General features: G+C 42.7%; 1 protein-coding gene across 10 annotated transcripts in view; it reads left to right on the top strand.

Annotated features, from left to right (window-relative positions):
• magi1b (membrane associated guanylate kinase, WW and PDZ domain containing 1b) overlaps nucleotides 1-22,133 on the top strand; it is a 140,694-nt gene that overhangs the window by 57,566 nt on the left and 60,995 nt on the right. For all 10 annotated transcript variants that reach the window (XM_030419434.1, XM_030419437.1, XM_030419436.1 and 7 more), the window contains exon 2: nucleotides 5,848-5,964. In XM_030419434.1, the coding sequence (XP_030275294.1) occupies nucleotides 5,848-5,964 (117 nt within the window). The remainder of the gene's footprint in view (nucleotides 1-5,847; nucleotides 5,965-22,133) is intronic.

Here is a 22,133-nt window from a genome sequence, read left to right as displayed (position 1 = left end):
CTAGATACAAAATTTGATGACAATTCATACAGTAGTAAAATATCAACCTCATGGTGGCATTGGAGAAGAGATCGGGGGATCAACAAAGTTATTAGGTTTTATCCCAACCCACTGATCAAATATTGCCATCCCTCAATCCACAGTGTTTGTAGTAGTTATAGTACTCTAAATTGAACTGACATTTCTGTCCTGTGTGCACAATTGGAAAAACTATTTGAGCCTGTAAGTTCTGAGCAGTAATTTGAGGAAAATGCAGAATGTCTTTCTCATGTGAATGTTCCTATAGATCTGCACATACAGCATATACAATCTCCATTACAGGGCTTCCTCCAGTAAGACTAATCAAGTGTCAGTACATTTGGATTTGGGCCTAAGCCCAGGTCTTGAATCGACAACCTCAGCTACTTTTCAGTACACACCAGTTGGATTAATTTCAGGAACAGCAGTCGGGTCATACAAAGAAATCTATGTAGTATAAATGTAGCGGTAGGTTTTTTATATCAAGCAAGTTACCATGGCCCTCCGCTATGTAATGACACTGCTTATCTGGAGCGTGAAGGGCCCGTATAGCTCCATGACTCCTGCCATTTCCAAATCAGCAGAAATCGGTCAAACCTTTCCTTTTCCACTATGTACAGGAGGATCAAGTTTCTGTGAAGTTTGGTTTTTCCATGCTGTGAATACAGATGTCAACTGCCAGCGGAGGGTCTGGCTGGTGCCATGTCTGGCGCTGCATGTCTGAGCAAAGCCTTGGCTGGCTGATCAGAGCTGAGGGGTGCAGGGGTGGGCTCAATGGGAGATGCCTGGAAAGTAGTGGAGCTTTTCACATTTCAGCTGTGTCTAAAACTCTTTTGATGTTTTGTCTGGCTTACTCTGATGTTCTCTTTCTGTGCGACAGACCCTGCCTCCCTTTGCCTCTCTTTCCTGCATAAACCGCTGCTCTCCCACTTCCCTTCTGTCATGGATTGCGTGTCTCCTTCTCAAAATCGTGCTTGTTTTAGAGGCCTTATGGAAAATCTATAACAGGTGGGGCTGTGTTTGAAGGATATGTCTTTTCTAATTATCTGTTGCAAAAGGATTTTGGTGGGTGGTTGCTGGGCCAACTGTTCTCCCAACCCAGTCCTGTTGCCTGACTGCTCTTTGTTGCCTGTGAGTCAAATTGAATTCAGAAAACTAATCAATTAAACAATACACTACAAACCAGGTCAGGCACAAGGAGTTGGACATCAGTTTTGCATCAAAAATTTACTTTTCGATTTTGATACCATGATGAATTGATAAGGTGCCAACTATTGAATTAATTGCCAATTATTTTGATAATGAATTAACCCATTTGAGCCATTTTTAATGAAAAGTCAAAATTCTCTGATTCCAGCTACTAGAATATAAATATATTTTTTGTATACTTCTCTATCACAGGAAACTGAATATCTTTGGGTTGTGGACAAAACAATACATTTGAGGATGTCATCTGGGGCTTTTGGTAACACTGATGGAGATTTTTTCGCCATTTTCAGATTTTCTTTTTAATCAAACAACTCAACAATTTATTGAGAAAGAATCATTAGATTCAATGACAGTTAACCTAATCGTTAGTTGCTGCCCTACTTCTTGATATTTTAAATTATTGTAAATACTGAGGTGACCATGCTGAGGCATTGGAATCAAATTATCTCAGCGATATGAGAAACAATCTTTGTTTAAGTATTTTTGTTTGGTCTACCTAAGTTAGTTCAGGATCAAGCCATCAGGTTAAGTGATTTGCCATTTATTGACCATCAGGGCCAGCATTGCTTTGTCATCACAGTGCCTTAACCTTACAGGGCATCGCAGTAGCAGTTAATGGGCTTATGGTGTTAACATACTTGGCGCCGGTTTGATTGAGCTGACTAGCTGCCTTAAAGGCTTAAATTGAAGTGAGATGTGATCTTCTTGACCTTCTCGCTCATAAGATGGGTGACAGATTGCTGGTGAGGCATCCACAGAATATCGGTCTCTAAGATAATACCGTCACTGTATTTGCACTACAGTCGGACCGCCCTAGACCCACTTCGGAGCCAACAAAAAGACTGAAATCCACACGTTGTGAGTGCACTCAAGGAGGGTGGTTTTAAAGTAGTCAGCTGTTATTTTAAGTAATGGACAGGAAAGAGAAAAGAGAAAGGAAATGTGGTGGAAAGGTATTTGACCTCAGACCAGAAACAACATATTATGTTGGGTAGCGTCAAATTGAGTTTGAGTTGACTCCCAGACCCCTTGCATACTTTGCTCCCAGCAAACACCTCGGCACCAACCAATGAAAAGATAGTGGTCAGTTATCTTCCACTCCTTTCGAGGGCCTAGAGGTCATTGTTCAAGGTAATGTCCATCATGAACTCCAGCTAAATACTTAAACTGTCTGTTATGGGTGATCTAAAGACCTCCCACAACGTTTGAGTCACTAACCCTTTAAAAGTCAGGCGATGGTCCCAACCTGATCCATGTCACACTAGGTGCTGATCAGAAGTTGATATTCCATGTCAGCAATTCATGCCCGCGAAGTGCCCTAAAAACAGTAGGACGGATAGTGCTATCTACTGTATCAACACAAAGTGATAACGTTCCCCTCGTTCATCAATGCAGCAGTCCTTCAGGGCCTCCTCATTCACACTGTCACTGAAGAGTTTCAGCTCATTTTCATTGAAACACTGTTTTTCATCAAGATAAGCGTACACAAAGAGAGAGTGAGGGGAGGACAGGTTCTACGTAACTGGATTAAAGCTTATGCAACAGCTCCTTGAGGTGCTGTTGCTTGCACATCAGCTCCTCCTCCTCCTCCCCCCATGTCTCTCCTTCTCCTCCTATTCTTCTTTTTCTTCCTCTTCCCATCTTCTTCTTCTTCTTCTCCACCTCACTAATCTCTGTCATGACTTACAATAATCACTCAGCTTACTTTGCTTTTTCACAAACATTTCACAGGGTTATGTTTGGCTCAAGGGTCAGACTAGATCCAATAGTTGTCCATTGTAGGCCATGATTCCGGTTTTTTAATTATACTACTTGCCCTTAAGGCCATCAAAAGTTTGATTAACAAAAGTACAGAAATATCAAAATGAATGGTGCATTTTAGACAGGGTTTTTAAAAATCTTTATAAAAGGTTCAACTCTAGACTTTCAGTTTACAGACACCTAACAAACTGACGGTGTGGATCTGAAAGGCGAGGGCACTTAGGTAAGGAGGGTCTAACAGAAACCGATACTGAGTGGGATTTGTAGCATCCAGCATTTTTGAGGTTTGACACATACTAGAGTGTAAAAGACTCAGTGTTTTGACCTCTGCTTTACCAGTTTTGACTTTTCTTTTTAAAACCAATCTGTTGCAAGTATCCCTGTTTTATGAAGTGTGTATCCCTTCAACATTGCCAAAGTAATGTGAGCAACGAGACATCGTCATGACCAGAGAAGATGTGAGCTTAATAGGTACCCTGCAGGGAAACAAGATGAACAGATGTTTGAAGTAAACCCTGGGTTTGTGCTCTCATCTCCTCTTTTATGGCCCCCGTGGTTGGACTTTAGGAGGTTTGTCATGTTGCATACAACCCTGATTCCAAAACAAGTTGAGACGCAGTGTAAAACATACAAATGAAATCAAAATGCAGTCATATGCAAAAAGTCTGTGTGACCGACAAGACATTTAAAAAGCAGTAGTCATATCCTTTATACAATAATGTGTTTCACAGAGGGGTGAACCTCGCCCCGTCCATGCTTCTGAATGACTGAGCCTTTCGAGGATGGCCCTTTCATACCCAGTCATGATATTATCACCTGTTAGCAATGAACCTGTTTACTGGTGGGAATGTTCCAAACAGGTGTTTTTTAAGGATTCCACAACTTTCCCAGTCTTTTGTTTTTCCTGTCCCAACTTGTTTTGAATTATGTTGCTGGCATCAAATTCAGAATAAGTATGTATTTACAAACACCATGATGAGGTTACTTATTCTCTTTGTGCTGTTTTCAATAGAGACAAGTCAAATAATCACATTCCATTTTTATTCGCAGCATCCCAACTTTTTTGGAATCAGGGTTGTATTACCAACACAAATCTCATGGTCACATGGTGCCACTGCCTGTTGGGGTTCCCATTGCTCTCCAGTAATTGGTGTGTACACGGGCACATCAGGGTGTGTATTAGGCTGTCTTGGCCTGAATGTTGTGACCTGTTGTGAGGATTACTACACAGTGATATGTCTGGGTGGGACAGGGCCAAGAGCAGAGTTTCTTCCCACGAGGAGCTTAGACAGTGGGGTGAAGCCTCAACCTTTCCTCCCAGACTGTTTACCAAACAGCCACATTGTCTATTAGCTGTGACACCAATTATGGTTAATCAAGTATGTCACTCATTACTTCAATGAATTATGTTTGTAGACATGGGCCTGGATTCATTAAAGCTGTCATGAGTCATAAGAAATACAATATATTGAAAGTGTAATAAAACCAAATTTGCTTTCTTACAATAAAATACAGTGTAACACACAATTTCCAAGTCTGAAGAATCTGATTGTAAAAAAAAAAAAAACACATTTTATTTGAGAGCTTTGCTTTTGTGTGTACGAAAACATCAGCGCATATAAATACTTGTCATAGAGAATTGACATATTAAGACAATACTGTTGAAAGCACAGCAGTAAATGTTTTGTGAAGACGGGTTTCTACCAGGGTTGTATATTGACATTTTAATTGCAGTGTGAGCCTGACAGCATCTAAAACAGACTCAACTTGACAATCTGATAAGCTGCAATGTGACCATAATTACATTTTGCACCCCCTCCACTTTTGTTAGTTACGTCGATGTGAATGACAGACAAATCTTGGTTCAAATTAAAGTAAAAAGCAGTCGTATCATGTCCGTGGGATGTGCATGTTGTGCTACGATTTGTATTTTGATCGTATGAACCTACAATCATTCTGCCAACCGGTGCAGAATGCTCCTCTGTACTATGCTAACAATCTCAATCATCTTATTAAACACACACGTACACACACAGACGCACACACATACACACAGTTTCCATGGAAACAGGATCCAGGGCCTTTTATGACTGGTTGTTTGCCCAAGACAACTAAAAATGGTCTCAGCAGCCATGCAAAGATGGGAGATAAATCATTTGGATAATAAATAACGGGACATGTACTAATAAAGAACGTGATAACGTGTGTGTTGTTGCCTCAGGCAGCACTGTTATTGAGGTTAGATCAAGACGTTGTCATATTCATCAGGCCAATTCACTTTTCCATTTGTGTGAGTTCATGCATCTGCATGCATTCTGTTTATTTGTTATGTTGTTATATTTTTTGGGATTTGTTTGCACACATCCCTCTGCCTGTAATGTGGACACTCGCTGTAAAGGCCACACACCGTCACACATTCGGAAATCAAGCGCACACACACACACATACGGACACTTTCCAGCCGTGCTGCCCTTCAGTAGCCTAATGTGTGTCTGAGGTCCAGATGGCGTAGCGGTGGGAGGGCTGATTCACAGTGTTAGCCGTAGTGCTAGCAGTCTTAGTTTTGGCTAACCCCGGCTGGTTGGAGAGGGAGCGCCTGCAGCCAGCTACCCCTCCGAGCGACAATGGCAAGTGTACAATTCACGGCTATGCCACACAGCATCTAGCTCTGCTGTTGTTGCAGGATACACTTGTGTGTTTCTTGCTGTGGGAGCCAAACTGTGTGGTCGTTTGACACTTCACTGTGATTTATAACAGTGTCACTGTAACTCTTGCAAAGTGCTTATGTCTGCTCGCCTTATTTTTAGTTGTTTTGATGCCGTTCCCACATGTTTTCCTGTTTTGTGTCCACAATGGCAGGAAGCAAGCTGAACAAGGACCTGAAGCATTATCTGAGCCAGCGCTTCCAGAAGTCATCACCTGACCACGAACTGCAGCAGACCATCCGAGACAACCTTTATCGTCACGCCGTGCCTTGTGAGTCCATGACCATCTCGCACCTCACTCTGTTGTTCCTTTATCTCATGCTCTCTGTGTCCTGGCCTTTATAAGAGCTATTCTGATAATATTCTAACTTTACACTGTTTGTTGAGTTCCCACAGGCCATCATCTTTTAAACATCTTTTAAACATCCTTGTGAAAATAAAATGTTTTAAATTGTTTTCCAGTCTGGGATCAATAAAGTAATTATATACTATTCTATTCTATTCTAAAAACATAGAACCCTTTAGGTCAGTGTGAACCATTGTCTTTAGCCATTAAGGCTGATTATTTCAGTCTAATCCAAGCAAGGTTCCTCTTTCTATTTGACCAATACTGGCTGTGCAGTTAGGTAGGCCAAGTACTTCATATCCTCCGTGCAAGCAACCCTAATGTTCTTGGGTGATCGTTTTGATCACACTTCATCCCTCCTCATCCCAAATTGGGCTTTTCTACTTGCCTCCAAAGCTCATAACAATAAGTTTGGTTCATACAAAGTCTGCCACCCTCCATCTATCCAATCAGCATGGTGTTTGCTTTACTAATATTGTCTAATCAGTTGGAGGGAAAATCTGGTGTCTCCACAGTGGATAGACTAGTAGTATCTCATGTCCATGGGATCAGTAGCACCAGTAATTATAGACACTGTGGCTTCATCCAAGTCCCTCGCCCTCGATAACTAACCAGTATCTCCTCTGCCAGAGCTGGCTGTGCAATCCAGGAAATAGTGGCTTGTGTCTTTTGACTGTTTTTCTCCCGAGTGTCGCAGAGATCTAAAGGCATTTTTTTTTCTGCTGCTGCATATTTCTCTTATAGCTGCTGCACAAAGACTGAAGTAGATATTTGAGATGTTTTATTCTTCTCTGCTATGAAAAGCAACCCTCAAAGATGTTGTTGTTGCTAAGGATGCTACACTGTAGCATTAACACCATGATAGTGAGAGTGAGAATAGTGAGAACGAGAGTGATAGATGTGATAACTGTGTACTCTGTAAATGGAGGGTGTTAAACAGAAAGATGGTTAGACTGATGAATCATGCTGCATGATGCCAATCTTTTTGTTATCCCTAATTTGCATATAACACTGAAATCAGCAGCATGGACCAATCAGAGCAAAGCTCATCATTGCAGTGATGCTGGAGTTGGAAATCCCTACTGGCTTTTGACACAGTATGCCTCACTTATAAAGATGGAGAGAGGGGAAGAGAGAAGACAAATTGATAAAGGGTGCAACTGCTGCGTGCACTGATTGCGCTGTAGCTCCATGCATCATCTTTATCTCTACTTCCTTTATTGCTTACAATCATCACAATATGATTTATACAATAAACATTTATTTCAAGTACCAAAATTAAGTTTACTAAATGCAAACAGCAGCTTTTGTCTAGGTTATTACTTTTCACTTTCTCCTTCACCATATTTTTTTAAGCTTGAGCTGTTTTGCATTTCGTTTCGGACCTGAAAGGACACTCCTCTCATTACCCCAAACCAGTGCTTTTCCCATAATGGTTCTCATTTGTTGGCTTTTCAATTAGTTTATTCGCGGCCCTCTCACGCAAATTACTATCTGTATTCAGGAGGCTTGTTTAAGGGACTTTATCTGCATTACCTCCACTGCCATATGTCAGCCAGACACTGGTGGAGGGTGGGGGTCTGGCCATAATGGCCATTTTAATCACAGAGTGGTCTATGGCACACTAGTAAAAATCCTTTTGTTGTTAGGAGTAAACAAAGCATGAAGGTGTTCCCCAGGCCATGTGTTTTATAGGACTGTAAAGTTTTTGTTGTCATGCACTTAGAAAGGTGACACAAATACAACATTTACAAATAATTTGCAGCAGCTTAATTTTACTCTGCGTTTTTTGCTAGGGCACGTTACATAGTCCATGAATAACTACACCCTTTTGCCTTTCACACTCACAGGATAATAAAGGAAAGCATATTTACATTTAGGTAGTGATAGTGCTAGTTTCAGTGAGATGGCTTTGCTGTGACTGCTTTGGCCTGTGATTGTGAGAGATCAGTGTGTGTCCATGTTGACGTATGTCCAAAGGGTGTTCAAAGTGCTGTCCATGTGTAGGTGTAGGTGTGATTAATGCACAGCAAGCAGGTGGAGAAACAGATGGAGTAGTGTGGCTGTGGATGTTGGGTCGTTTCCTGCCTCTAAATAAGACAAAATGGTAACCCTGCTCAACCAACCTCTCTATACATGTTACCCCATCCAGTGCACAATGTTATGACCAAATCATTTTTTTAATAAAGGTAACGCCTGCACACTTACTTCCACCCAAAAGTGGATATTCTTGGATATAATTTTTGAGTTTCACTTAATGAAAGAAAATAACTAAATACGTTTTGTGTATTTGTCACTAGTCGTTATTGAAAATGTTGTTTATTCACTAGTGTTGCAGCAGCAGTTGGAGAAGTAATGAATTCAAACAATGTGTTAATTGAATTAATATGCCAGTAATGTAACCATCTGTACAGTGCAGTAATGAAAGACAAAGAAGCTTTCAAGTTTACAGAGATATTCTGCTTTTTTCATAAACAATTCCCCGTGCACTACCACTCATTGTTACTGCTAACATTTAAATCTCGCTTTCCAACTCAACAGTGACTGCTTGAGCACTGCTTTGACAGATACCATTCGAAAAAAATATGTACATGTCAAGATATGGAACTTCAATGCGAGACATTGCATCCCACCGAAAAAGGGGGCGAAAATAAGCATGTCCATACTGGTGTCATGTCTCTATCACTACGGAAATCAAACAAAATGGTAAATCAGCTCTACCAACCTTTCTATACATTCATGTGATCCCCTCCACTACACCAAGTGTCACTACTCAACGCTGACTAAGCGACGCTTGAGCACTGCTTGACAGGATATGGATAGAAAACTATTTACATGGCCAGATCTGGAACTTCAAAGTGAGCCATTGCATCGCACTGAAAAAGTGGTGAACATAAGCATGTCTCAAGCATCTTTCAGTCCGTATTGAGTGGTGACACTTGCGTTCTAGAAGGGTTCACATGAATTTATAGAAAGGTTGGTAGAGCTGAGCTACCAGTTGGATTAGAAAGATAACACCGGTATAGACATGCTTATTTTCACCACTACCAATCTGAGCTGTTGCCGATAAATACCTGTAACTGCATTTGACTCCAGAATGAATTCCAGTTGCACCCTGACCCACTGAAGACCAAAGCCAGATGTTGGTGGATGTTAGTGATTTTTTTTTTGTCCAGTGTCTATACTGCCATGCTGTATACACCACAGCAAGGGCTGAGTTTGAACATGCATCACCAACACATATCACCAATCCAGCGTCTCAGCAAACCAAACACTGACACATGATATCCTCAACGAAAAATGAGTTGAGAGTTGTCTGCCAACAGGTAATGTTATAAGTAATCCCCGAACTTTAAAACAGGCTTACCATTGGCTAGGTTTGTATTATAAAAAAACTACTCAACATGCTAATTATCATTCCTCTAGAATAGCCAATAGCCTTTTTTTTCTCACAATGGACATGACACAAAGATAAAAATAATGCAAAAACGTTGTAACCTTTTGCAACATTTGGCAAAACTTTTGATGATTAAGTTATGCAGTTGGGGGGGTAGTAGCTAACATACTATGAAACAGTTGAGATTCAGTGAATATTTTTGTACTTTTAAGGTGTGCAAGTTTCCTGAAGTTAGTTGCAAACATAAACGAGTCCCTGCTTACATCTCCAAAAAGTCAGTTGTTCTCATAACCCTGTTAAAATATGAAGCAAAGCACTCCCACCCTCCCCCATCTGCTCAGGCGTCCGTCGGCTTCCCTTGTGGTCACCCCATCCGCGCGTTCAGCATTCCCAGTCTCCCATTAGCCCCACCAACCCTCCACCCCCTCTCCCCTACTCTCATTCCTGACCCCCCCAACTCATGACACCGCTGCCTCTGGTCCTCTCCCTGCTGCTGCTGCTGCTGCTGCTGCTGCTGCTGCTCCCTCTGTATCGCTCATCCTCTGTATCGTTCATTCTGCCTGCCAGTTGATCGGAGCAGTGGCAAGAGGACGAGACGATTGCTGTGTTTGGTTCACACCTGATTTTACAGCTCACCGTTGTGTGTCTACGAGCACTGAAAAGGGAGCCCTGGTCTCTCCTGCATCTAGGCAAGTAGCAGTATTGTCTGCCGTGGTTGTTGTGATGCTGATGACTTGGTTTTCGCTTCTCAAATGAGTGAGGTTTGCAGAGGCTAGTGTTCACGTGTGTGTGTGATGAATTGCGGGGCTAGCAGCACAGACGATTGGACAACCCGTATATAGGCTAAGAGGGCGGCTTGGAGGGAGGTGGGGGCTGAAGCCGCGGGGATGGAGATGGGGGTGGGGTGGAGTTTGGGTGTGGGAGGGGGGGAAGAAGGGGGGATGGGCAGAGAGGAGAGAGGGAGGGAATAGAGAGATGCAAAAACATTCTCACACACTCAAATCAATGCTAGCCTTGGCTAGCCAGTCAAGCTAACATAAACATCTGACTTGTGGAGGCATGGCACTTGTCTGGTCATCTCTTGCCTCTGTCTGCGTCTACAGTGTGAAGCAGCCTCTCCGGTGTTGGTTTGGTGACGTTACAGATTGCACTCACAGATGCAATCGCTTTGTGTCACCTGAACAAAAGAAATGCTCTCACTCACTGTGCCGTTCCTAAACAGCAGAAGGTGGTAAAAGGAAAGCCCAAGGAAGATTTAGAAATGAACATCACGCTTTGTTGACTTGTGTCTCACAAGGCGAGGGTGTATGTCAGTCAGATAATCTGTGTGTGTCTACTGTTCGACAAGCATTACACGAGGGAGGTTGTTTTCTGTCAAGGCTAGGTAAGCACATTTGGACATGTCTCTCCATTGACACATCTTTCCCGTTAAACCAGTTTGTCGAATTACACTGGATTGCAAAGCCACGTTTGTTTTGCCCTGCATTCATTTAACTTCAAACTACAGGTGATGTGAGGGCCACAGTTGGATACAACTTCTGTATTTAAACAGATCATCTGGACCATGTAAAAAAAGCTGCTCTCTGTTGACCGGAGTCGACACTCTAGAAGAACAGGAGACGCTTTCAGTAAGGCAGCTTTATTAACCTCCTGCTTAAGCTTTTGATACAGACTGGCATGGACTTGTTTTGTTTCACAGAGGGTTTAGCATGTATTACTGCCATACAGTGATTTCAAAGCATTTTAATGTAACGAAATAGTTAAGAAATCCAATGGTCTTTTCTTTCTGAGAGCTAGCTAAGAAGATTGATTGATTTTTTGTCTGTTAATTTCCTAGCTACAGTCAGGAGCTGTTTAGCTTAGCACAGCAATAAAAAGACTGGGAAAAGGGTTGAAACCATGGATCTAACAGTTAACATCTGGATACAGCATTGGAGATGGCTTCTTATTTATTCCTATGAAAACTGCTCAATGGCACATGAAGCCAAAAGAACTTGACTTGTCTTTTCATAAAATTACCTGGATTTTCCGTGTTGTGGGGCCCAAGGAGTGTGCACACCGCTGACTTCTGCTTACAGAACCGGCAAACTTCCGGTTTAGCAGCCAGCTGTCTCTTTTTGGGATGAAAATTATTTTAAAAAGCTTGGCACTCTTCCTTGGGGCTTATTTGAAACAGGCTGGCTAGCTTGGACCTGTAGCTATGGGGCATGGCACAGTTACTTCCTGGAATCTCTGCTTGTCGCCTGGCAACCTCACAGTGATGACACAATTCTAGACTCTTTAAGACGTCGTCGGGCTAGCTGTTTCAAGAAATAGTCGTACACGTAACCCCATGTGAAACTAGAATGAGTTATTGAGCTTTAGCGCTGCTGTCAGGCAGATTTTGTCACCTTTGGACAGAGCCTGGCATGCTTTTTTCAGTTGTTTCCAGTCTTAATGCTAAGCTAAGCTAACTAGCTGCTGGCTATAGTTTCATATTTACCGTTCAGATGTGAGACATGGTGTTGATCTCTTAATTTAATGCTCTGCGTAATGTCAAAATAATACTGTAATGTTCAAGTGACAGTGGCTCCTGATCTACAACAGATAAAGGTTTTTAAAATGTTTCAAATCCTTTTGATTTACATAACCATCAGGACAGACCAGGGGAACAGCACAATACCAGTACCAGTTGGCTTATATTTGGAAGGGGGGATCCCAGCATGCTGCAGGTAGATCAAAAGGAGGCTGTGAAGGAAACAATGGGAGCTGAATTGATGCTGGTGGGGAAGTTTTTTTGTGTGGCTAACACCATTAACAGGATTCAAAGGAATGTTGTCAAACTGAGTGAATGATGGGTGGGGTCCCTCAGATTCATAGCCCCCTACTGCCCCACCCACACTTACAGACACACACACCAGTGCACAATGTATTTTATGCACACACTGACACTGTTTCACACAAATGCAGGATGATGGGCATAGATGTAGTTAGTTTGGGAGAGTATGCCATGTGTAAGTGGTATTTCAGGGCTGCACACAATATGGACAAGTTTTTAATTTTATAATGAGAAACTGTAGTGCTGCAGAGATGTTCTGACCTCCAAATCTTGTTCTCAGGATGTAAGAAAGCATGTTTGTTCGGTACAGATCCAACAAATGTTACATCATCATGATTTTAATAGTTTTTTTCTGTGGAAAATACATAAAAACATAATCACAAACACAATATCTGTCAAAATAATCACAATAGGATTTGTTTTTTTTACCATATTGTGCAGCCCTAGTGTATTATGTGGATGCTTATTTGTGTCTCACTATGTGAGGAAAAGTTCAGTTCAGTTTGTTGAAATGGCAGCTCATACAGTGTTTCCTAGCCTGTTAAAGGAGTTTGCAGATAATGAAGCCCTTTCAGTCTGACAATGACACCAAAAACTCTCATATGATCTCATTATTTTGTACATAACATTATTTCACCAGCCAAGAAATATAGAATTTGGCAATAGCAACACTAAACTACTGACAGTTTTCCTGAAATTGAGAAAACTAACACGTAAAGGTAGAGAACAAGATGTCTCACTAATATTTGTCCCCCATTCATAAGAACAAGAGTAGACACCATAACAGAAACAGCAAAATGATCATGAAGGTGAATCAACACCTAGAACAGTCGAAAACAGTTTCAGCTCAAAATGAACATTGAAGCCTTCATTAATGTAGGATTTATTGTGGATTATCTTCATGCTGCGCTGCACTGCTAATATAGCTTTTAGGCAACACCTGTTTGTGTGTTTGGATGCACACTAATCTTTTTAGGGACTTTAACTCTTTTAACCCCTGACATGGCAGACATTTAGAACAAAATTCAACAGAGTGAGTACCGTGTCCCAAATCCTAACTATGTTTTATACCACTGTAGAGACAGTGATGAATGTGTTGTGCTGTTTTGTACTAATAGTAAATAATTCAGAAAAGGTGCTCCGGGGGCATGTCCATTTAAGTGTGTCTTTGAGAATCTACTGCCAAATGTAAGATTTGGAAAAATAACAGCTCATTTTTATGTTCTCTTGGATGTTTCTGATGTTGTCTCACCAACACCCACATTTAGTTAAACTTTAAACAGCTGTGAGTTATTGCTCTACTTTAAAGGCGTGTTGCTTTTGTGGAACAAAAATTGTCCATCATCAACACACTCAAAACCCAAGAAAATGTAGGATGCATACCAAAGTCTTCTTCACACTGTGAGTTTTCCTCTGTGAACGCCTGCTTAGAATGGGAACAAAGTATGGATTTGGGACACATTTAAGTGGCTATCTGATAGAGAATGGCACATCACATGACCTCTGACCTTCCTCCCATTTACATTTTCTCACTGCTTTTCCCAACCCCCTCCTCTGACCGGAGAGCATAACAAATGAATGCTGCACAGGCTGTGCTGCCTTTTTTTTTTTTTTTGTTAAACTAGTACATGCACAGATGTGTGCCAGTTGGTTAGTTTGACTCAGCATAATCAGTGTTAAAACATTTGATCTCCTTCTTTTGGGATTCTTCCATAGTTGGCTCATTCCCAGTGAAATCTTGTTGGCTTTGCGTTACTTGCCCTTGTATACCCTTTATCTGCATGGGTTGTAACACCCTTTAATATCTAGTGATTTATAAATTGTAACAAAAATTGTTTTGTCTTATGACTCAAGTCTCATTCAAGTCCCTGTCTTCGTGGCCCGCTCTTGTGTTCACTCTCAGCCTCAGGATTCTTCCCCCGACTCCTGTCCTCTTCACATGTTGGTCAAGGATGAGTTGTCTGGAACTTGTTAAACAGCCAGAGCATGTGTACGAGTTTGTGTATGCGTAAGGACAGCAGTGTCAGGGGAAGAGCAAAAAGAAACAGAGGTGTGGAAAGGGGAAAGAAATGGATGGGATCTACGAGAAAGAATAGGGGTGAACAGCCAAGAGGAGGGGAGGGAGGTAGAGAGAGGGGGATAGAGAGAGAGAGAGAGAGAGCGAGAGGGGGGAGGTGGGCGGGTGCTTGTGGGTGCCTGTGAGACGGGAGACAGCGGGGCTCAGTCAGTGAGTGAGGGAGAGAGAGAGAGAGAGAGAGAATCCTAGCATTGGTGTGTGTGGGTATGAGACGGAGCGCATTATAAGCCAATGTGTGGATGCTGCTTAGCTTAGCTCCTATTAGCTTAGCATCACAAAGCCAAAGCTGGACAGAGGACAGACGCGCGGGGAGGAGGAAGGGGAGGGTGGAAAGGAGAAGGAAATGTGAATCTGCACTGGTTTTTTTCTACCACTCATCCACACCTGATTGGATTTTTTTCCCCCTCTCCTGTCGACGTGGTGTTGTTCTGTGGACTGAAGGGGAAGGAAGAAGAAGCCCCCCTCGCAGGCTCCCTAACTGAGGTATTTAGCCTTGTGTTTCATTTCGAGAAAAGGGCTGAGGGCTGCTGTGATTTAATGGTTGGGGGTTGGGGATGGAGAGAGATGGAGAGGCAGGCGGCGAGGATGGCTGTGCATCAGGCGGAAGGCATCAGGAGCCGAGTGAGGGAGACGGAGGCACATCGCTGGCAGTAATGGAGGCTGATGTGTTGTGGTCAAACGGAAGCTGTGTGTGTCTGTCTGAGTCTGTCTGTCTGTCTCAGGTATGCCTGTGTCTGTCTGTGTTTGTCTGTGCCCCGGTTTGATGCCTGTGCCTAGTGTGTGAGTGTGTGCAAAGTGTCACTTCCTCTTGTGTGTATGTACAGTATGTGTGTTTCTGGTGGAAGCACTCCAGATCTGCGATGGCTGTATTAAGGCTATGTGATCTGTTGACATGCTTGATCATACTGGAAGCCATTACCTCCAGCAGCAAACTGCTGCCTGCCCGCCTGTCTGTTTGTCTGTCTGGGGCTTCCAGGATGCTACCGTTAGCCTTTTACCTCTCCTTCATCCTCCCTCTTCCTTTCTTTCCTTCTTTCTTTCTTCACATGGGTCATCTCATGTCTGGATGACCCCCCCCCCCCCTCCTTCTCTATCCCTCCTTCTCTATCCCTCCATCCCCACTCCCTCCCCGCCCCTCTAAATGTATCATTTTAAAGCCTTTCTCTCCCATTTCCATGTTGCTCTAGGTAGTAGGGAGCCCGTGGTGCTTTTTTCTGGGTGGAATAAAAAGACAAAGGCCGGCTGTGTGTGTGTGTGTGCGGGGGGCATTTTCAGGCAGGGTTCTGCCTGATTTAGCTTCACACTGCACTACTGGCCCTTCAGGTTTTTTTGTTTCTTATTCTAATCTCTCTCCCTCTCTCTTCCCTTCCCCCGGTCCTTATACCTGGGAATCATTTAGAGCTGAGAGCATTGCTTATAAAGGAAAAATAATGGAACACGTCACAGGTCCAGAGAAAGGCCTGTTTTGATCTCATTGTGTTGTGATGTGTGAGTGTGTGTTTGTGTGTGCATCGTCTCTTCATTGCGAGCCTCTTTCAGCCAGCCGGAGCAGTGAAAACACCCTCCCCCCGACTCAAAACACTCCATCCCAAATGAAAGGCGTCCTTAGCAGTTGTAGGAAAACCATCACAAAAACTGCCCCCTTCAACATTTAATAACCTGCCACCAGCACATGGGGAAGACTCTTAAGTTATTTGGAGATTTAATGAATCAGGTGGGATGGTTGGGTTGTCTGTAAGGCTGGACAATGCATTGTAACCCCGTCTAACCCTACGAAACCAAAAGGCAATAAAAAAAAAATTTTTCTTGAAATTTGAGGACTGAAAAATGTTGGAAAATGTTGCAAATGCTGGAATCTGTGGCCTGTGCTTTTGGTTGGATTAACCCTTCACTGGGACAGATGGCTTGGTCCCCCTGCCGAGCTGACAAACCCCAGTCAACTCGTCACCCTTCATGCATTTGTGTGTGTGTGTGTGTGTGTGTTCACACAAAAAAAGAAAAAGCAGCACTGGCAGGCTAGCTGTGGCGACGACGGTGGATGGATCTGTTTTGGTTTGGAATATGACAGGGGAGTCTGTCTGTGTGTGTGCACATGCATGCGGTCGTCTGTTTCTTGAATATTATCCATGAGGACATGCCTCAGTATCTTCTTGGAAAATGTGGACTAGCTGGCTAGCTTGACACCAGTGCATGTTTATTGTGGAGATTTAGAGAAATGCTTCTGTAAAAGCTTCTGCACAACAGTTGGGTCCATGAACGTTGCCAGATTTTTCAAGGCAGGGCCATTATTCATGTCTGTTTCCCTATCATCATCATCATCATCATCATCATCATCATCATCATCATCATCCAGATACATACAGTATTCTTTATATGCCCACTTATTTCAGCAATGCAGATGGTACAGTAAGCCCAACATATCCATCCAAAAGATAGAAACATCTGATGTGATTGCATGATGTTCTTCCACATGCTTAATGTGTGTCCTGCTGTGTTTACTCTGACTGCCATCAGACAAAAACCATAAATAACTAGTGGAGTAAGAGTTCTCATGTTTTTTTTTTTTTCTCACAGTTCTGTGGTCTGCTTCTATAAAGGAAATATAGCGTATGCCATTCATGCGATGAGTTTAACTTGAAAGTGAAGTGACTGGACTCTTTGAAAGACGTACAGTACATCGGGCTAATTCAAACCACTACAAGGCCTGCCCTTAATGTAACACAATCATCACATTTCATTTCAAAGCAGCATGATTCAGTGCACAGGGCAATTTCGCTTCAACTTAATACAGGCAAGACTAAGGAAAAGCATTCGCTTGCTATGTGTTGAGGCACCCATCTTTATTAGAAAGGGAGCCTGTTTGGCATCTGACGACTTTAACGGAACAATGACAAATTGTGCTTTTTCAGCCAAAGGCCAGATACACTGGTGTGTTATATTTCACATTCACATGTTCAACTCAGTTGTTTCGTAAGAGGGGTAAGCTTTTACACATCCGAGTATGATTACAGGTTTTGGGGAGTCCACCTGCATATGTGACAACATCTGGGCATGCTCCTGATGAGTCGGTGGGTGTTGTTCAGGGGGATCTCCTCTCAGACCTCGATCAGGGCATCAGTGAGCTCCTGGACAATCTGTGGTGGTACTTTGCAGCGTTGAATGCACCAACACATAAGATCCCATAGGTGCTCAATTGGATTTAGGTCAGGGGAACGAGAGGGCCAGTCAACGGCATCAATGCCTTTGTCATCGAGGAACTGCCTGCACACTCTGGCCACATGAGGCCAGGCATTGTCTTGCACCAGGAGGAACCCAGGGTCCACTGCAGCAGCATAAGTTTTGACAATGGCCATGACATCAGTGTCGACCATTACTGACCCACCACCAAACCGGTCGTGATGGATTATGTAACAGGCAGCATAAAGTTCACCACGGTGTCCCTAGAGTCTCTCAGAGTCACCTGTCACATGTGCTCATTGTAAAGCTGCTGTCATCTGTGAGGAGAACGGGGCACCAATGATGGACCTGCCAATATTGGTGTTCTCTCGTGAATGCTAATCAAGCTTTACGGTGCTAGGCTGTGAGCCTAGGTCCTACTAGAGGACACTGGGCCCTCATGACACCATCGTGGAGTCTGTTCCTCACAGTTCAGTCAGAAACATGCACACTGCTGGAAGTCATTTTGTATGACTGTGGCAGTGCTCCTCCTGTTCCTCCTCGCACAAAGGAGCAGATACCAGTCCTGCTCCTGGCTTGATGCCCTTCTACGGCCCTGTCCAGCTCTCCTCGTGTAACAGCTGGTCTCTTGGTATCTCCTTCATATTCTCCTTCTTCTCTTTACACAGCAACGCCGCATTATCTCCGGAGCGGTGGTTTGCCAATTCTCTGCCGATGGGGATTCACACAGAGTGAAGCATCTCCACCTTAAAGACGAACCGCTGTGTAATTCACACATAAAGCTGGGGCCGCGGCTCCTAAAGTGGTGTGGCGGTACACGTCATGATGATGACGTCGGTGTGTTTTCAAGGTGTTTCCCCGGTGTGCCCCCTGTCAATCTAAACCCACAGACAGTTTATAATCATATTGATGCTGTTAAAATGTGTAGTGATTGAAATCCTGACCCATCAAACATCCTGGAAAGTGTCAAAGCTACGTTTTTCGTGCTAAATTACATAATTACATAATCGCCAACAGTAAACTGGAAGCTGTCTGACTCCCTCATTCACAGGGACGGAGGCTGTTTTGTGGGGGAAAGTTCACTGAAGTCTCAGTCTGGAGGGCTGACTGTCGTGGTGATTTATTTACATCACAAACACTCTAGAGTTAAAGTTTTTTGCCGGTGACAGATGCTGTTTGCTAACCCTAACCCAGGCAGAAATGTTAGGAAGAGTTGGTAGGACGGGCGGGAGGACAGACAGGAGGACGGACGCTTCTATACATACAGCATTTAAGTTAATATAAGTAGTTAAAATAAGCCAAAGACAGTTACAGTTACTACATTACTGTTGTTTGGTCATGTAACGTTGCTTTGTGGGACATTTCTCTGTATTAAGTTGAATAAGGGACCTGTGCAGTTATCAGTCTGTACGATCGACATGCCCCCGCTCAGCGCCGCCGGCTTATCCATTCACACTGGTTCAGTTCACCAATAATACAGCCCTGGTACTACCTCCAGAGGCGGATCAGCGCCAGAGTGAAATTTCACCCCTTGCCGCATCTCAAAGTTTCACGCAGAGGAGGATGCGGAGAATTGGCGCAGGATCCCCGCAGTGTGAATGGGGCTAGTGAATGGCATCTAATCTACTGATTAGCCTATGCCAGTCAACAAGGCTTACATTGGCCGATACTAATGTTCAGGTGCATCCCTGATGTCATATAGTTTCATATCACAGTAACGATTTAACATTAGCCTAGCCCAATTATAAAGAGGCTCACCAGACCTCTGTAGCCCACTCCTCATCTCTGCTTCGCGCTTGTGATTTGAGGCGACATCAACTGCTACTAACAAACACATCCATATCTCCTGAACTACTGGCAGTTGAATTGCATTGTGGGTAATGAAGGCTTCACGTTTTGACAAGGAAGAGGAATAACGGGAACAAAAAAGACTCTATTTGGTTCTGCTGCAGCAATTTTGTTCCTTTAAAAAAAAAAAAGTTACAAACTCTGACAATGTTCTATGAATGCAATGCTAAATCAATCGAGTGCCCTTTTAAAATGTAGATCATAAGAATCAATGTGGCAGTAAAGGTAATACTGGTGATTAGTGGTTGTCAGGATAAATCATTAATGTTTTCAGTCGTATACAGTATATTAAGTATTTCTCATTAGTCAGCCCTTTCCCCACACAAAACATTTGAATCTCTTTTCACTCTATGTAAACTATTATACAGTCTCTGTTATCGTTTACATCTGGAGATCAGTAAGACTGGTCATTTAAGTGAGTGGCAGCCAAGAGGAATGAAGTAGTTATTTGGTGTACGTCTGGATTACATGACATCATCAAGATCAGAGCGGCAAAATGGGGTTTGGGCTTTTGGCAGGACTCAGTCAGCGGCTTGAGAAAAACCACAGTTGTCCTCCAGTAAACCCGAAAGCAGGAACAGTTTTGCCTGGCCACACAGGCAGTCATCACATCAGCCAAATGTAGTGGAGACTGAGAAAACACAAATGAGCAGATCAGAGGGTGGGTGGAGGAGTCTGTGGTATTAACTTCCTTAATATCCTTTATATGAAAGAAAGAGTAGATGAATAGTGGTTTAAAGATTAAAAGGGAGAGCTGCTAGTGTCAGAGATTTAAAAAATTGGAACAAATGAAAGGACCAGTAGGCTTTAAGATAGAACAAACAAAGCATGGAGAGAAAGGAAGAATGAAGTGGAGGATTGTTAGAAGCAGAAAGGAGTGATGGAGGGGAGTGCAGCAGAGGGAGTGAGTACCACAGGTTTCCTGTGCCATCCACTGGGTCATGCTCATGAAAATTTTAATCAAGCTTTGCAGATAACAGCTTCTTCTCTCAGCGAGCACATACATTTAACTCTTTGTCAATGATTCATGCGTCTCATCCATTGTAGAGAACCAAAAATTTCTCAAAAACACCGTCAGAGTTGGTGAGTGCAGCCATTGTTTTCATGTCAGTTGCAAACTACTTAAAATGCACTCTTTCAAATAACTCCTGTCCTCAATGACCTGGATGCCAGCACGGAAGCCGAATAAGAATAGCTGGGTCTATTAATAGAACAATTATGATAATGAATCATTGCCAAACACATTTATGATGGCCTACTTTTCACCCATGGTGCTGATCAGTTAACCATCATCATCTTTTTTCCCCCACATGTTTTGTTGATGTGTTATTTTCAGTCCTGCTCTTTGAATTGCCCAAGTTATGAACCCACGATGCTCAGATTTATGGGTGTTTTTCACCTTTCTGTGCATGTCGTTTCTCTGAACCCTCTGACTTTTGAAGACAATTTGTATCTAGGTCATACTGAAGTCTGTGTATCTGTTGTTGTAGTGTGGGCATACTCTGAAGGCCTGTCTCTCATGGAAAGAAGGATCGTGATGGAAACAACTGCCTTGATAATTGGGTGATTGCAATACTGTAAAGGTTTCAAACTAGAGTCAAGTTTTTCGATTCTCAATGTGTTTTTAAATGATCCAAATCCACACCCCAACTGTATAATTATCTTAGTTGTATTAGCTCATGGAGTCACATGCTGCCAAGTGTTTGTTTGGGTAGGTGTGTTTTATTAAGAGCCTGACTAACTCGTTTGGTCAGATCACCTGCTTTCCCCTTATAATAGTAATTCCAGGTTCAACTGGCTTGGCAATGGAGCACAAAGAACTCGGTCTTCAATGATTCATAATGCCGAATAAAGTTAGTGTAGTTTCTTTGAGAGATTACAAAACAGCTTTAAGTCTACTTGAAACCCGTTCTAGGTAGATGATACACAAACTTGTTTGTTTGGTTCAGCACGGTAATCTTCACAGATGAAAACCACTTTTATGATTTTTGAAGCGGTAAATGCAATCACCACAAGTAAAAAGCTAATGTTTGGTTATAAACAGACAAGTTGACAAAACCCAGTCACAAGGCATCAACACCACCACCACTTAGCTTCTGATTACATTATACTACACACATTTTACCAGAAATTGCTCAGTGTACAAGTTTGAGAGTTACAATAGTTCATAACTAAAATCTGCCTGTAAAGACTAGTTGAGTCTCTAGAAGAGTCCTTAAATGTTTAATTTGTACTTTTATCTGTTAGCGACCGTCTTTTTTAATACTCGTAAAGGCTTTATAATACACACCTGAGTGGCATTTAGTGACTGATTTTATGGTTTAGAACAAAACATGAAAATGACCTGGTGTGTTAACCACAGACCTTATTTTAGGCTTTTAACCAAAAACACATTGACCTCAAGAAGAGTGTGTTGTTGGCAGAGTAGACAAAAAGTCTGATCACTGTCAGTTTGAGGCAAACAGAATCTTCTAAATAAATCTAAGTAATGTAAAAATGTTCACTCCTCATTTTATCATCTCCTTTACTTTGGATCCTTGGAATGCTTGCTATCAACAATCTTTTCAGACCACCCCAGAGCCTCGTTCAAGCTGCAAGCTAACCAGCACATCTGTGAATTTTCTTTGCTCGTGGATATTGACAAAATGTGTTCTTTGGGCGGAGCAAACCTTTGGTTCGATACTTCCCTAAAAATCTTCAGAGCCCTTGGGCCAGAACAAAGTCCTCCTCTTGGTTAGCCCAGCAAACAAAAGTTAGCGAATCTTCTTTTTTTACCT

Source organism: Sparus aurata, chromosome 6 (assembly GCF_900880675.1).
Source record: "Sparus aurata chromosome 6, fSpaAur1.1, whole genome shotgun sequence".
NCBI classification, from domain to species: Eukaryota; Metazoa; Chordata; class Actinopteri; order Spariformes; family Sparidae; genus Sparus; species Sparus aurata.
The sequence above is the reverse complement of the archived record's forward strand: the minus strand, read 5'-3'. Positions and strand labels throughout refer to the sequence as shown.